Source organism: Rhinatrema bivittatum, chromosome 6 (assembly GCF_901001135.1).
Source record: "Rhinatrema bivittatum chromosome 6, aRhiBiv1.1, whole genome shotgun sequence".
In the NCBI taxonomy this organism is placed as follows: domain Eukaryota; kingdom Metazoa; phylum Chordata; class Amphibia; order Gymnophiona; family Rhinatrematidae; genus Rhinatrema; species Rhinatrema bivittatum.
The window spans coordinates 5,841,263-5,856,971 of record NC_042620.1 but is presented as its reverse complement, the minus strand read 5'-3'; the positions used below and the strand labels follow the sequence as shown (position 1 = coordinate 5,856,971).

Genomic DNA, 15,709 nt, shown 5'->3' with positions numbered 1-15,709 from the left:
AGACTTTAATGTAAGACACTACCAGACCTGTGTCTGCATGCTCCCTCCCTATCTCTTTGCATCACACACACACACATGGCTCCCCTCTCCCCTGCAGTTCCCGTATCGCTTTATTTCCAGATGGGCTCAGGACCATGATGAGGTTGTGCCCCCCTGCCAGCAGATGGAGACAGTCAGGTTTCAAAGTTGAATTCACCCTAGATACAGCCCTGCAGTGACCTCAGCCCTTCAGTATTTCTCCGTCTCCAGTAGATAAGAGGATGTGCTTACACGATGGGGATCGCTGTACCTTTTGGAAGAAAAAATTCTACTTTTAAATTGGAGAAAAGATCAAGTCCCGCTCGATCCTGCAGAGATAGCTAAAGGTCCCTCCCCCAGTTGAGAATTCCTGAGGTGATTTCCGAGATCCTTCAGACGTGTGCCTTGGTCTGGTAGCTGGTTCCGGACGTGGACTTTGCTGCTTAAGCAGCTGAAAGGCAGCAGGTGCAGGAAGCTGAGCATGGCGGTGATGGCCAAAACGCCCCCCCCCCCCCCCCCACACACACACACACACACACACACACACACACACACACAGCTGGAGACTGTATGCTGAACCCAGGTAAGTTTAAAAAAAAAAAAAAAAGAAAGACAATTGGAGGGATTTCCGGTAGGTTTCCTCCAGGCTCCGTGCAGTACCAACGTCATTCCTGCTCCCGTGGGGGTAAGGGGAGTTGGGCCTCTGAGCGGGTTGAGCAGCCTCCAGTGGGCTAGGCCCTGCTTTAGGAACACTGCATGGTCGGCCTCATTGATGCCATCTTGTGCGCGTTTCTGTGGGTGTGGTACGGCCCTACATAGGATGTTGGTACACCCAGTGTGTTGGCTCTGCGCGCACAACGTTGTAAGCGCATACATGAAAAGGCGAGCGTGCGCCTCGCTGCGCCCCGTCTAGGCGCTCTAAATTTGTGCGCATATACTTTTTTTTTAAGTGTGAGCCGATTGGGACGCACAGGTATCACCGTCAATGGCGCCAGCAACCAAGAAACCTACGCACATTGCTCTCTGTGCCGCTTGTTGTATTAGGGCTTCACAGCCTGACCTGAATCACAACCTGTGTCAGCACTGTGAGGAAGCCCAGGGAAAGTTGGCTTCCTTGGACTTTACTAAGCCCAGCTTCTCCCACTCAAATGGGTTAGCTACAGCTTTAACTGGAAGTACACCGGATCTGAGTACCCTCAGGAATGGGTTGTCCGTGGGACAAGGAAGTTCACAGGCACTTACCCAGTACCTCCTGGGTTAGGCATTGACCTGGCTGCCTTCTCTTGGATGGAATTTTTCCAGGGCCTTCAAACCTTCGTACAGGCGCAGTCTGCTACCTCACTTGCTCCTGTCCAGACGGACAGTTTGACGTACTACGTGCGTCGGATTTACGTGAAATTGGGAAGCACAACATGTGAAGATTTTTTCATTTAATGGAATATGAGAAGTGAACCACTACGATTAAGTTTCAAAGGAGTAGAAGTTCAACAGTTTTTGCCGATGTGGTGTTAATGAAGGTAGCGGTGACTAGTATTGAAATACTTATACGGGGTAATGGCTGTGTTCGCCAGCTTGTAGTGGTGTGTATATAGAAGGTAATCACATCCTGGCCACGATTGTATCGTGGTATGGTTTAGAAAGAATACTTTGTTGGAGTGTGGCTACATTGTAAGAGAATTGAGTCATCTACGAATAATTTATGTGAAACCCACGATATCAACAAAGTGGTTCATGGTGTGATGAATTAATCCCTGAGGAAGCCTGAAGTTACAGGCGAAACGAAGACGTCTTTCGTTGGATAATAATAACGTAACATTTATTGAGGCTGACATTGAAATATGTGGGCAGAGATATAAAATAGGAGGTTTCATCCAATGAGAGGGGATATATTCAAATTTTGTATCAATATTAATTTGTTATATATACATTGAAATATTTGTAATTTATACAGAGTGCTTTTTGGTGAAGAAATGTTTTTTAATATGATGGTATGAATGTATGGGTGGAATGAATGGGCTAGTTTAGTTTTTAATGTGTCTATTTAGGTATGTGTTGTGAATTCTAAATAAATGGTTGCACTTTATATGAATATAAGGTCTCTCTGTGATGTGATATAACTACAAGCATAATCAGAGAGTGTGATTAATAGTTGACCCTCTGTGTTAATTTACCCAGACGGAATGAAAGCCAGTAAGCCCTCCCTCTCCCAGTCCTATCAACAGACCTCGAGGCATGCCTCGCCTCACCGAGGTTATTCCTGGTAGGGACCCATATGACACAGAGGAAGATACAGATTTCTTGGAAGATGGGGAAATTCCCCCTGGTTTAGAACAGTTTCGGGCCATGCTACGGTTTTTCCATAGAGACAAATTGCTGGCCCTTGTTTCCCAGACCCTGAAGATGCTGGGAGTTTCTGGGGTGGACTCTGACGGAACCAAAGAAGAACCCCATTCTGGATCCGACAGTGAGAGAGCGTTTGCATTTCCTTAAATTGGATGTGCTGGCCTGTGCCATCTCTAAGTGAACAACTACCGCAGTGGAAGGAAGAGTGGCCTTAAAGGATGCGCACGATAGACGGATGGAGTCCATCCTTAAACAGGCCTTTGACGCTGTAGCAATTACCTTACAGATCGCTTCTTGGTGTACACTGGGAGCCCGTAGAAGTTATGGAACCTGCCGCCTCCTTTTTAGCTACCATGGGCTCGTATCTAGTATGTACTTCAGCCAGAGGAGTGGCCTCAGTATTGGCCAGAAGACAGCTATGGCTGCGGAATTGGTCAGCAGATGCAACCTCCAAGGCAAATTTTACAAATATGCCCTTTAAAGGAACACTCATTTTCGGAAGTGAATTGGAAAAGCTGGCCAGTAAATGGGGCGAATCTCCAGTTCCCCAGCTACTAGAAGATAAAAGAAAGGCGAGATGCACTGTAATTTCTGAGGGGTCAATGCAGGGGCTCCCAATGCTTTTGCCCCCTACAGAAACTCAACATTTCAGAGGTGTCAGCCCTTTTATAGTAGACAGTCCAAGAGAGGGGCAGGTTCAGGTTCATCCCGAAGCCCACCCAATGAAAATTTGCCAACCCACCCTTGGAATGAGGAGATAGTTGACTGTTCCTCTTCTACCAGAGATGGGTTGAGATCACTTTGGACAAATGGGTCCTGGAGGTCAAATGAGAAGGATATGCGCTGGAATATTACAGCATTCCTTGGAACATATTCATGATGTCTCTTTACCATTCCCAGCACAAGAAGCAGGCAGTGGGGACTACTCTTTTGAGGTTCCTCAGGATGAGGGCTATAATCCCAATACCTGCACCCCAGGAAAATATGGGACATTATTCCATCAATTTCAGCATGAACAAGAAGGAAGGTTCCTTTCGCCCCATCCTAGACCTCAAGAGTGTCAATTGACATCTACGAGTGAGTCATTTCCGCATGGAAATCCTAAGTTCAGTGATAATAGCCGTACAATCGGGAGAGTTCTTAACCTCCCTGGACCGATCCGAGGCCCACTTACATATTCCAATCCATTAAGAGCACGGTTTCCTATGATTTGCGGTACTGGGTTGCCATTATCCGCTCCAGGCTGTGCCCTCTGGACTAGGTACCGCCCGCAGAACATTTTCCAAGATTATGGTAGTCGTAGCGGCAGCATTGAGAAAAGAGGGAATCCTGGTGCACCCATACTTGGACGACTGGTTGATCCGGGCCAAGTCCATGGAAAAGAGTCTCCAGGTGACCAACAGGGTGACCTCCTTGCTTCAGGAACTCTGGTCGTAAATCGGGACAAAAGCAGTCTCAAGTCCTCCTAGTCCTTGGAATATCTGGGAGTCTGGTTTGACACCAAGCAGGCTAAGGTCTTCCATCTGCCCACGCGGATAAGGAAGTTGATGTTCCAAATGCTTCATTTGATGAGCACAATATGCCTGACTGTGTGGCGCTATCTCCAAGTTCACTTCAGCGCTCGCTACTGTCACTTCGGAACTTGCAGTCTCAAGACCGATTCACCTCCACTTACTGATGGGAATACACTCTCTGCTTCAGTGGTGGCTAGAGGAAGCTCATCTGAGCAGGGGTGTACCCCTGTCCTCTCCGAACTGGATGGTCACAACAGACGTGAGTCCCTGGGGCTGGGGAGCTCACTGTCAGGAACTGACAGCCCAGGGACGTTGGACTGAGGAAGAGGCCCTCTGGAACATCAACTGCCTGGAAACCCAGGCATTCAGATTGGCATGTGTACAATTCAGCCACATACTCCAGGGTCAAGCGGTCTGCATAATGTCGGACAACACAACAACGGTAGCCTACATCAACCACTAGGGTGGAGCCAGCAAGTGTCACAGGAGATAGATCTCCTTATGGAATGTGTGGAAATACATCTACAGATGATCTCAACCTCCCACATAGCAGGAAAAGATAACATCCGAGCAGAGAGAGTCTGGATCCAGGAGATTGGGTATTGTCTGCCAAAGCTTTTCAGCTGATAGTAGATCGCTGAGATCTCCCGTTCTTCAACCTGCTGGCCACATATCACAATGCGAAGGTTCCACGACTTTTCAATCGCGGGAAAGATCAGTGGTCCCTGGGGGATCAACGCTCTCATTCAGACCTGGCTGGGAGAAGAGTTGCTCTACACCTTCCCTCTATGGCCCCTCTAGGGCAGGGCATTTGTAGAATCAAGCTCCACAGGGGTTAGTCCTATTAGTAGCTCCAGATTGGCCCAGGCATCCGTGGTATGCAGACATATGGAGACTCCTGGTGAAGACCCCCCTGTGCCTCCTACTGCACAGGGAACTGCTACAGCATGGACCGGTCCTTCACAAGGATCAGACTAGATTCTTTCTTTCTTTCTTACAGTCTGGCCCTTGTGAGGGTTCGCCTGATGAAGCGAGGATATTCTGCAGTGGTAATTGCCACCTTACTCCAGTCTCGGAAGTTCTCTACATCCCTAGCGTATGTGCGGGTCTGGAGAGTATTTGAGGCCTGGTGCGAGGAACACAGGGTCCACCCTTAGGCAGTCAAAATCCCACTAATTTTGGAATTTTTGCAGGACAGCTTGAATAAAGTTTTGACCCTTAACTCCTTGAAGGTGCAGGTAGTGGCTCTCCTGTTTCAGGGGCGAGGTGAGTGGAACCTGCCTGTTGGCTCATCTGGATATGGCCCGTTTTCTGAAAGGGGTGAAACACCTCCAGCCACCCCTACAGTTGCTGGTTCCCTTGTGGAATCTTAATATAGTATTGGAGTTTTTGGCAGGGTCTTCCTTTCAACCATTTGTTAAACCTGAAAACTGTGTGTCCCTGGTGGCTATGTGCTCGGCACGTCGCATCCCTGAACTACAGGCATTGTCGTTGTTTCAGGAACTGTTCCTCTGGATGACTCCAGGAGCGTTACAGCTTCGTACCGTTCCATCCTTCTTGCCCAAGGTAGTCTTTGAGTTCCATTTGAATCAGTGTATTTTGTTGCTATCCCTAGATAAGCACAAGGACACGGAAGAATACCGCTTCCTCCGCCATTTGAATGTCAGTAGGGTTTTGGTGCGATATCTGGAAGTTTCAGAACTGAGCCGAAGGACAAGCCCGCCTGTTTGTCCTTCACAGTGAAAGAAAGCAGGGTGAACCAGCTTTGCGGGCTAGCATAGTTTGCTGAATTAAGGAGGTGGTCACGGGAGGCTATGTGGAGGCAGGAAAGCCATTACCTTCTCAGGTTAAAGCCCATTCCACTAGGGTCAGGCATTCTCATGGGTGGAAGCTAGACTGCTGTCTCCTGTTGATATCTGCCAAGTGGCAACGTGGTCCTCCAGGTTCTATCGCCTGGACGTTCAGGCCCCGGAGGATGCAGCCTTTGCAAGGGCAGTGTTAACCAGACCGCGGGCAGCCTCCCGCCCCCATCGGGAGTAGCTTTTGTACATCCCATGGGTCCTGAGTCCATCTGGCTACACGCTAGGAAATGGAAAAATTATTTACCTGATAATTTCGTTTTCCTTAGTGTAGTCAGATGGACTCAGCATCCTGCCCATGGCTGCCCAAGAACGGTGCCAGTGATTCGCCCTTGAGGTGAATATTGATTCCAAGAGATTATGGGAAACAGTCATCAAGTCCCTAGATCAGGACATCTATAATCTTACTAGGGTTCATTAGTTGTTTGGTTGAGTACAGTTACGGTTATCCATTTCTAATCAAGTTTTTTCGATAGTATGTCCACAGTGGCTTTTGAAGAGAACACTGGAGGGCTGAGGTCACTGCAGGGGGGTATCTAGGGTGACATCAGCTTTGAAACCTGACTCCGTCTCCATCTGCTGGCAGGGGAGCGTAACCCATTGGTCCTGAGGCCATCTGTCTACACTAAGGAAAACAAAATGATCAGGTAAGTAATTTCTCCATTACTTCAGCTTCCGGTTCTCTGTCCCCTTCTCCTCTGCAGTTCCTGTATCGCTTTATTGCCCCAGATTTGCCCTCTCTTCTGCAGTTTTCCCTTCCCATGCTCCTGGCACTTGATCTCGCTTGCTTCTTGGTCTCCTGTACTCTCCCTGATTGATTTATTTCCGTGTGTGTGCTTCTACTTTCCCTTAGTAGGTTGCAGTCTGCCCCTCAGAAGGAGACCTGAGTTTCGCCTTCTCGGGTAGCAGGGGGTTGCCGTTCCATCCTGGCCCCACGATGCTCCTCACAGGCACAGGACAAAGACCCCTGCTGTAATGGCAGGTGCCAGAGTGGTCCTAGAGTGCCTCGTACAGGGGAACGCGACACAGCCTGGGGCCGGGGGGGGGGGGGGGGGTGAGGAGGCGGCAGCCGTGGCTCTGGGAGGGAGGGAGGGAGGGAGGGAGAGAAGTCAGCTGGGATCCAGAAGCTGATTAGGTACAAGTAGCCTGGGCATGAGATTGGGAGGTGACTGTAGCGTGGGTTAGTGAGACAGGAAGCAGCTGTTGCCCGGGAGGGGGTAGGATGCTTTGGGGTTGTCGTTCTGGGCAGCTGTTTATATCCACAGTCCACGTTCGGGTGCCAGGACTGTGTTGGGACCCCTTGGGGTTGGTAGGGCGGTCGTAACGCTGTGTCTGACTTTCCCCTGACAGTGGTGGAAGAGTGTAAGAGACAACTCTTGCAGGCCGGGTTCCAGGAGCTGAAGGAGGCAGACCACTGGGATATCAAACCGGAGCGGAAGGTACGAGTGCGACAGGAAGTGTCTGTGAACGGGTGGGCAGTGGGGCGGGGGGGCCCTCTTGTGTGTCAGGGCCTCAAAGCCTTTCCTGCCTGTAAAAAGCATTGAGAAGAGGCTGCTGGGGCAGGAACCGAGGGGCCCTGCTGCTCTGTATTTACATCCGATGCTTGGCATTGGCTCCCAGCGAGGGCAGATCAGAGGCATTTACCCAGGCCCACCTGCCTGCTCCTCGTGCAAACTGAAAGGCCGAGGGGAGGAGCAGCAGCGCTCCCTGGAAAGCCTCTGCAATGTCTGCAGGAACGTCTGCCCGTACTGCTCTGAATTTCGGATTGTGTGCTTAGATGTGAACCTTTCCCCTCACTGTGTCTTTCTCTCTGCCACTTTCCAGTACTTTGTGACCAGAAATTACTCCACCATTGTGGCTTTTGCAGTTGGGGGCCAGTACAAGCCTGGAAATGGATTCAGTTTAATTGGCGCTCATACAGACAGTCCCTGCCTAAGGGTAAGGAGCATTCACTGCCAGGACACAGACACGGGCTGCATATCTCTGTCAGGGCTGTCCTTGGGGTACAGGAAATAGGGGCATCCACCTCGCACCTTGTGCTTTCCACAGGACAACAAACAGCACTGTGTGCAGCCTTGTGCATGTGGGGTTGGAGTGAGCCAGGTACACGTGTGTGCAGCCTTGTGCACGGGTGACTGGAGTGAGCCGGGGCACGCACGTGTGCAGCCGTGTGCATGTGGGGTTGGAGTGAGCCGGGCACACGTGTGTGCAGCCTTGTGCACGTGCGGTTGGAGTGAGCAGGGCACGCGTGTGTGCAGCCTTGTGCACGTGCGGTTGGAGTGAGCCGGGCACGCGTGTGTGTGCAGCCTTGTGCACAGGTGACTGGAGTGAGCCGGGGCACGCACGTGTGCAGCCTTTTGCACGTGCGGTTGGAGTGAGCCGGGCACGCGTGTGTGCAGCCTTGTGCACGTGCGGTTGGAGTGAGCCGGGGCACGCGCGTGTGCAGCCATGTGCACGTGTGACTGGAGTGAGCGGGGCACGTGCGTGTGCAGCCATGTGCGCGTGGGGTTGGAGAGAGCCGGGCACACGTGTGTGCAGCCTTGTGCGTGGGTGACTGGAGTGAGCCGGGCATGCGTGTGTGCAGCTTTGTGCACGGGTGACTGGAGTGAGCTGGGCACGCGTGTGTGCAACCATGTGCACGGGTGACTGGAGTGAGCTGGGCACGCGTGTGTGCACGGGTGACTGGAGTGAGCGGGGCACGCGTGTGTGCAGCCGTGTACGCGTGGGGTTGGAGTGAGCCGGGCACGCGTGTGTGCAGCCTTGTGCGTGGGTGACTGGAGTGAGCCGGGGCACGTGCGTGTGCAGCCGTGTACGCGTGGGGTTGGAGTGAGCCGGGCACGCGTGTGCATGTGTGATTGATGCACATTCCTGGGGGATAGGAAGGCATTGCATATGGAAGGTGTGGCCTGGACTCCCTGTGGGCTCGATGCGTGAGTCTCCCACTGTCCTTTTGTATTCTGATGCTTCTCTCTTCCAGGTGAAACGCAAGTCTAAGAGGGGCCAGGTGGGGTACGTGCAGGTGGGCGTGGAGTGTTACGGAGGCGGGATATGGAACACGTGGTTTGATCGAGATCTCACTGTTGCTGGCAGAGTAATTGTTAAGGTGAGCGTCTCTTCATCCATTTCCTGTTGTGATCAACACTTTGCAAACCTGCCTAGGGTTTCACCAACCCCGGGGTCTCAGTCCTGTGACTTCCCTGCCCCCGCACCACCACCGTGGTATCTCTGACATATAACCTCTCCAGCCATTCAGCACCTCCCTCCTGTGCATAACCCCCAGCCCTGTAATCCCTGTTTCCTCTAGTCAGCAGATCCTCTGGAGTTTGTTTTTTAGCTATGTCTGCTTTCTTAATCTGTCCACTGCAAAGCACTCTCTGCCCTGCAATGACTTTCTTGCATCAGTTCAGACAAATCATTTCCTTAAAACTATCATCATTTAACCAAAAAAAATAGGCCGTCCCTGTTCATACCCCAGATCAGCCCAGACGAGTGGGGTTTGCATCCCTACCAGCTGATGGAGACAGAGAAAGTTACACTGGCACATAACCCGGAGCGCCACCTGCAGTCCTTCAGTATTTCTCTGTCTCCAGCAGAGGGTGGAGATGCAAACCTGCACATAACCCGGAGCGCCACCTGCAGTCCTTCAGTATTTCTCTGTCTCCAGCAGAGGGTGGAGATGCAAACCTGCAGTCTGGAGTTTCAAAAAAAAAATAAAAATAGGAAAAGCAGACAGAGATGAAAATTAGGTTGGAAGAAAGAAGATTCCCTGTACGTACCCGGATCAGTCCAGGCTCCTGGTTGGGCCGGTATTCCATTTACTTCGTAGTACCCAAGAAGGAAGGAACGTTTCAGCCCATCCTGGACCTGAAGGGGGTCAACAGATGTCTGCGGGTTCCTCGGTTTCGAATGGAAACTTTATGGTCGGTGATCGCGTCCATGCGTCCGGGGGAGTTTCTGGCCTCTAGCAGATGGAGACAGAAGTTTACAAACAAAAACTCCGCCTATATCTAGGCTGGTGCCACCTACAGTCCGGCAGTATTACTTAATGTCAGAGCAGGAAAATCACAAATCAAACTGACTAACGAGCCTTCTAACCAGGACCAACACCACCGGTCCAACAGAATCCTCATTACCGGTTCTCAACGCCCAACTGGGAAAACGAACCCGAGATACCCATAACAGACAGAAAAGGAGCAAAATATCAAACAAGTAGCACAGAGACAAACTACACAAAACACCGAAATACAAGGAGAATTGATAAATTCCAGAAAAATTGAACATTTAGAAAATGAACCAAGAGCTAAAAATGTAAGAGTTCTAAACTTTCCTCGTATTGCTCTGATTTCTGAGGATGGACAATGTGATCAGCCTCCAAACTTAGAAATTGGAAATCTAACAGAATTTCTCGAGCAACCTTCAGAAGAACAGATTTGACTATTGTGGGACGTTGTTAATAAGTTTCTCATCGGTTTCAGAAAGAGAGATGATTCTGAAACCCTTTCTAAGAAATAGGGAAAAAAAGTATTTGGGATACAAGCTATGGATGTTTCCAGACTTGAGCAGAACCACCCAGCAGAGAAGGAAGACTTTCTTGGCCAGGGGTATAGGTGCGCAGATCACCATACGATATCCCTGCAAATGCATTCTTACATTAAATGATGTGAGATGCATCTCTTTTGATCCATCTCAGTTAAGAATATTTCTAGATACGCATTCCTTGAGTAAACAGAGCTCTACCTAATTCCTGTTTTGGGATTTAAGATGGAATTTAATTGCTGTGCCTCTTTTTTTCATGAGAAAAATGTTCCTTAATTTCTCCCAATATTATAAGGATTCTCTCTCCTTATTTCCTTATAATGGGATGGTTTTGTTTTGTGAATTTATCTTATCCTTATTTTGTGTAATGTAAATGGATTTACCTGTGGGAAATGTTTATGTTTCTGTATTTTTTGTCTACCTTGATCCCAATCCTTTGATAAGCGTGTATTGCTATCAAGTTTGTTCGAAAATGCAAAATTTAAAAATTAAAAAAAAAAAAAAGGTAAGAACCTAATTTTCTTTTCCTAGGAGGAAGGCTCCCCCGAGGTGTTAGGTTCCCTCGGGTAGAGCAGGGCGAGCCGGGGTTGGTGATCTCTGATCTAGCTCAGCCCTCACCTGTCGGGGCGGGGATGGAAGCCGGGGGATCCTGGTTCCCTCACCCCCCTCTGGATCCCCCTCGCCCTCAGCGGTCAGCGGCCGACGTCCAGAAGCGGGGACGTATTCAGGTTTATTTCTCCTTCCTTGCTGTAGCTGTTTCTGGGTGGCAGCAGCGTTTCGGTTGAGCAGCTTGACCAGCGAGAGGCAGAATCGGGTGAGTGGGAGCCAGATCTGTGGCTGAACGGCATAGGGAGTGTGGGGATCGCGCCAGCGGCAGTTACCTGCAGCAGGGAGTTATCTTTAAGCCCAGTCACAGTTGAATGGCGCCTCCCACTCAGCGCAGGAATGTCTGTTGCGGCTGTAACTTAAAGCGTTTCCTCCTCGATGCAGCCGCGTTTTGCACTGATTGTGTCTCCGGAGGGGTTGGGACCTCCATGGAACTCTCTGGAGGTCGGCTGGGCCGGGGCAGGAGACCCCAGGGAGGGGATCGGAGGAGACGGCAGCCATCTTAGCTCCACGTGTAAGGAGCCAGGCTTCTGCAAAAGAGCCTGAAGACTCCCTTCCCCTCCTCTTTCCTGTTGGTGACAGGTAAGGGGAAGAGGTCCAGGGGGACGCGGATCAGGATCAGCATTCCTCCTCTTCTGAAGGATTCTCCACAGATCTTGTCCTGCTCCTCCATAAGGCCTATATTGGCCAAGAAGGAGGCAGGACCCGGATGGCTAAGAAGCCCAGGGCAGATCAGCAGTCTGGATCGGGGGTATTCTGCAACGTCTCTGCCTCGGGCGGGGTCCGCTGGTGATGATGGGGAAACATCGGACGAGGCGGATGACCCTGATCAGGTACAGGGAGGTCCAGTAGGTGATCTGGACAAGGACTCTGTGAGCGCTTTTTGGCGGATCCAGTGCAGGATGCGGTGGGCGTCCTGATGTCAGAGGGGGACAATCCTAGGATGGTGAGATCCTTCTGTAAGGCAGAATTACATCTGCTAATTGCCCAGATTTTGGGGGAGTTGGAGATTTGGATTCTGATGATGAGGATGGACTGCGGGGACTGCCTAAGGCCTTACCTTTACTGAAGAAGTTGGTGGAGTGGGAGTCTCCCGAGGTGAGCCTGAGGGTAGCCAGAGCTATGGCTAAGCTGCATCCCTTGCCGGAACAAACCTTGGAATCATAGAAAATTCCCAAGGTGGATGCGGCAGTGTTGGCAGTGACCAGGACGACCATCCCTGTGGCAGGTTCGGCCAGGATCAAAAGCTGGAGGTTCTCTTGAAGAGGCTGTGTGATTTCAGCTTTAAGCCTTCGTAAGGTGGTCTGCGGGACCTGAATGCAGGGAGCCTGCTTATGCTGGGTCCAGAAGGCACAGGAGAAGGTGTAGGGGTTGACGGATGAGACCGCTCGGGCTGCCCACTTGGAGGCAGGAGTGGCATATGTGGTTGATGCCCTGTATGACATGGTTTGGACTTCCGCCAGGAATATAGTCTCCACAGTTGCAGCATGGAGACTTCTGAGGTGGTGGAATTGGTCATAAGAACATACCATACGGGGTCAGACCAAGGGTCCATCAAGCCAATCCAGGCTATAAGTACCTGGCAGGTACACAAAAACTAAGTCTATCCCATACTACTGATGCTAGTAATAGCAATGGCAATTTTCTAAGTCAACTTAATTAATAACAGGTAATGGACTTCTCCTCCAAGAACTTATCCAATCCTTTTTTTTTTGTCAATTAGATTTTTATTAACCATTGAAAACATTAAACATAACATTAGACATAGAATATGACAACTATCCAATCCTTTTTTAAACCCAGCTATACTAACTGCACCAACCACATCCTCTGGCAACAAATTCCAGAGTTTAATTGTGCGTTGAGTAAAAAAGAACTTTCTCCGATTAGTTTTAAATGTGCCCCATGCTAACTTCATGGAGTGTCCCCTAGTCTTTCTACTATCCGAAAGAGTAAATAACCGATTCACATCTACCCGTTCTAGACCTCTCATGATTTTAAACACCTCTATCATATCCCCCCTCAGTCATCTCTTCTCCAAGCTGAAAAGTCCTAACCTCTTTAGTCTTTCCTCATAGGGGAGCTGTTCCATTCCCCTTATCATTTTGGTTGCCCTTCTCTGTACCTTCTCCATCGCAATTATATCTTTTTTGAGATGCGGCGACCAGAATTGTACACAGTATTCAAGGTGCGGTCTCACCATGGAGCGATATAGAGGCATTATGACATTTTCCGTTCTATTCACCATTCCCTTTCTAATAATTCCCAACATTCTGTTTGCTTTTTTGACTGCCGCAGCAAACTGAACCGACGATTTCAATGTGTTATCCACTATGACACCTAGATCTCTTTCTTGGGTTGTAGCACCTAATATGGAACCCAACATTGTGTAATTATAGCATGGGTTATTTTTCCCTATATGCATCACCTTGCACTTATCCACATTAAATTTCATCTGCCATTTTGATGCCCAATTTTCCAGTCTCTCAAGGTCTTCCTGCAATTTATCACAATCCACTTGTGATTTAACTACTCTGAATAATTTTGTATCATCTGCAAATTTGATTATCTCACTCGTCGTATTTCTTTCCAGATCATTTATAAATATATTGAACAGTAAGGGTCCCAATACAGATCCCTGAGGCACTCCACTGCCCACTCCCTTCCACTGAGAAAATTGACCATTTAATCCTCCTCTCTGTTTCCTGTCTTTTAACCAGTTTGTAATCCACGTGGAATGAAGCATTTGCGCCCCCCTGTTCATAAGGTGAGTCCTTTTTGGAGCCTTAATTTGGTCCTCAAGGACACGTGCGGAGCTCCATTTGAGACTCTTAAGAGAGCCACCGTGAAAGATTTGACTCTGAAGATGGTTTTCTTGGTGGCCGTTTGTTCAGCCAGGAAGGTGTCTGAATTTCAAGCCCTGTCATGTAGGGAACCCTTTTGAGGATTGCGGAGTTTCCCTGAGGAAGGTTCCATCCTTTCTGCCGAATATAATTTCAGCGTTCCGCTTAAGTCGGGCAGTGGAGCTTCCGGCCTTTCCAAATCTAGAGACTGATAGGCCTCATGCCAAGGAATTAAGACATTTGATTGTCAGGAGGGCTTTGTTGCGGTATCTGGAGGTCACTAACAGTCTCAGGCTGTCGGATCACCTTTTTGTGCTTTGGAGTGGTGCAAAAAAGGGTCAGAAGGCATCAAAGGCCACGGTTGCACATTGGTTGAAAGAGGCTATTGGTTCCGCATTCATCTGTCGTGGTCGTCCTATCCCAGAAGGGGTTTAAGGCTCATTCTATCCGTCCTATCCCAGAAGGGGTTAAAGGCTCATTCCCTGTACGTACCTGGATCAGTCCAGACAGTGGGTTATGTCCCCAATCCAGCAGATGGAGTCAGCACAAGCTTTGAGGGGGCGTATCCATATATACTACTACCCCCTCTGCAGGAGTTCAGTATCTTCTGACTCCAGCAGATGCGAGTAGGGGAATCAGGCTTCCCCTCCTTTTCCTTTTTCTTCACTTTCTTGCTTGATTATGGCTTGTTGTTGTCTTTTTCTGTGGATCAAGTTTGTATCAAGTTTGTATTAAGTTAAAAAAAAAAAAAAAAAAAAGGCAGAGTTCTTTCAACTTCTGGGGAGTGGCTTATCTTCCTTGTCTCTTCTCTGCGGCCTTGCTGTTTATTTCTCGTTGCAGCCAGGGGTAAGTTTGTTTTTCCTTTGTAGTTTTTTCCTTCACAGCTCAGCCCCCGGTGCCTGTGAAAGCCGGTGGAGCCGGCCTCTTCGCTCTTTACTCCCTCATCCGCGGCCATTTTACAGCTCCTCATGGGCTGCTGAGCCATTTAGGGAAAGATGTCTGGGGCGGGTCGTGTGGCCGGGAAGGCCCCCCCGCGGCACCCTCCTCTATTTTCGGACAGCAGGCAGTGCGGGCCGACCGGGCCCCCCCGCAGCAGCGCTTTTGTGCGCGTGGCCCCCCCCCCCCCCCCCGTGGCTTTTTCTTTTCTCCTACAGCGATCCCGATGCCGCGGCCGTCCCGCTGTGCGGCCTGCGGAGACCCGGGGTCCCGGATTTCCCGGGAGGGCATCTGTGCACGATGCCTTCCCGGGGGGGAAGGTACCTCACAGTCCCTGACTGATTTCTCTTTTTTGCCCGGGCGGCGCGGGCCGGCCACTCCGCCATTTTTGGCGGGAACGGCGGCCATTTTACATTCTGAGCGCCCTGAGGCGCAGGCCACGAGGGGGAACGAATCCCTGGAGGCCACGAGGGAGAACGGATCCCTGGAGGACTCTACCAGCGGGGGTGTTCCCCCGATTTTGGTGCAGGAACCAAGCACCCAGAGCCGGGGAGCAGGAACCACGCCGCCCCCGAGCAGGCCGGGGGCGGCGTGGTTCCTGCTCCCTGGCCCCCCCCCGAGCAGGCCGGGGTTCTCTCCGGAGTTTATCCTGCTCATGCATACCGCTTATCTGCAGGGGCTGGAAGCACCTGTGGGACCCCCCCCCTCCTAAGATCCCTCGGATGTCGCCCTCGACGCCGGCCCCCCCCGACCCTCCGGGAGTGGGAGCCTCCCTACCCGGGTCCGATCCACGCCCGCGGCAGTGGGGGCGGTGCCAGACCCAGCGGGACATGGACTTGACCTCCCGGACGGGGGACAAGGGGACGGCACGCAGGAGGGGGATGATCCGCGTACCCTACGCCTCTTCCAGAGGGAAGAGCTGGACGACCTCATCCCGCAGATCATCCAAGAATTAGATTTGGACCCGCCACAAGACCCGCCTGCCCCAGTAGCTCCCGCTGTCGTCACTTCAAGGAAGGGAGATCCTGTCCTGGCGGCACTCCGGCCGAGGGCT

The 15,709-nt window shown here is 50.7% G+C and overlaps 1 protein-coding gene across 1 annotated transcript in view; it reads left to right on the top strand.

Annotated features, from left to right (window-relative positions):
* Nucleotides 1–15,709, top strand: part of LOC115093363 (aspartyl aminopeptidase-like) — a 47,565-nt gene that overhangs the window by 16,734 nt on the left and 15,122 nt on the right. The window contains exons 3-5 of the mRNA XM_029605005.1: nt 7,085–7,173; nt 7,559–7,672; nt 8,712–8,837. Of these exons, the coding sequence (XP_029460865.1) occupies nt 7,085–7,173; nt 7,559–7,672; nt 8,712–8,837 (329 nt within the window). The remainder of the gene's footprint in view (nt 1–7,084; nt 7,174–7,558; nt 7,673–8,711; nt 8,838–15,709) is intronic.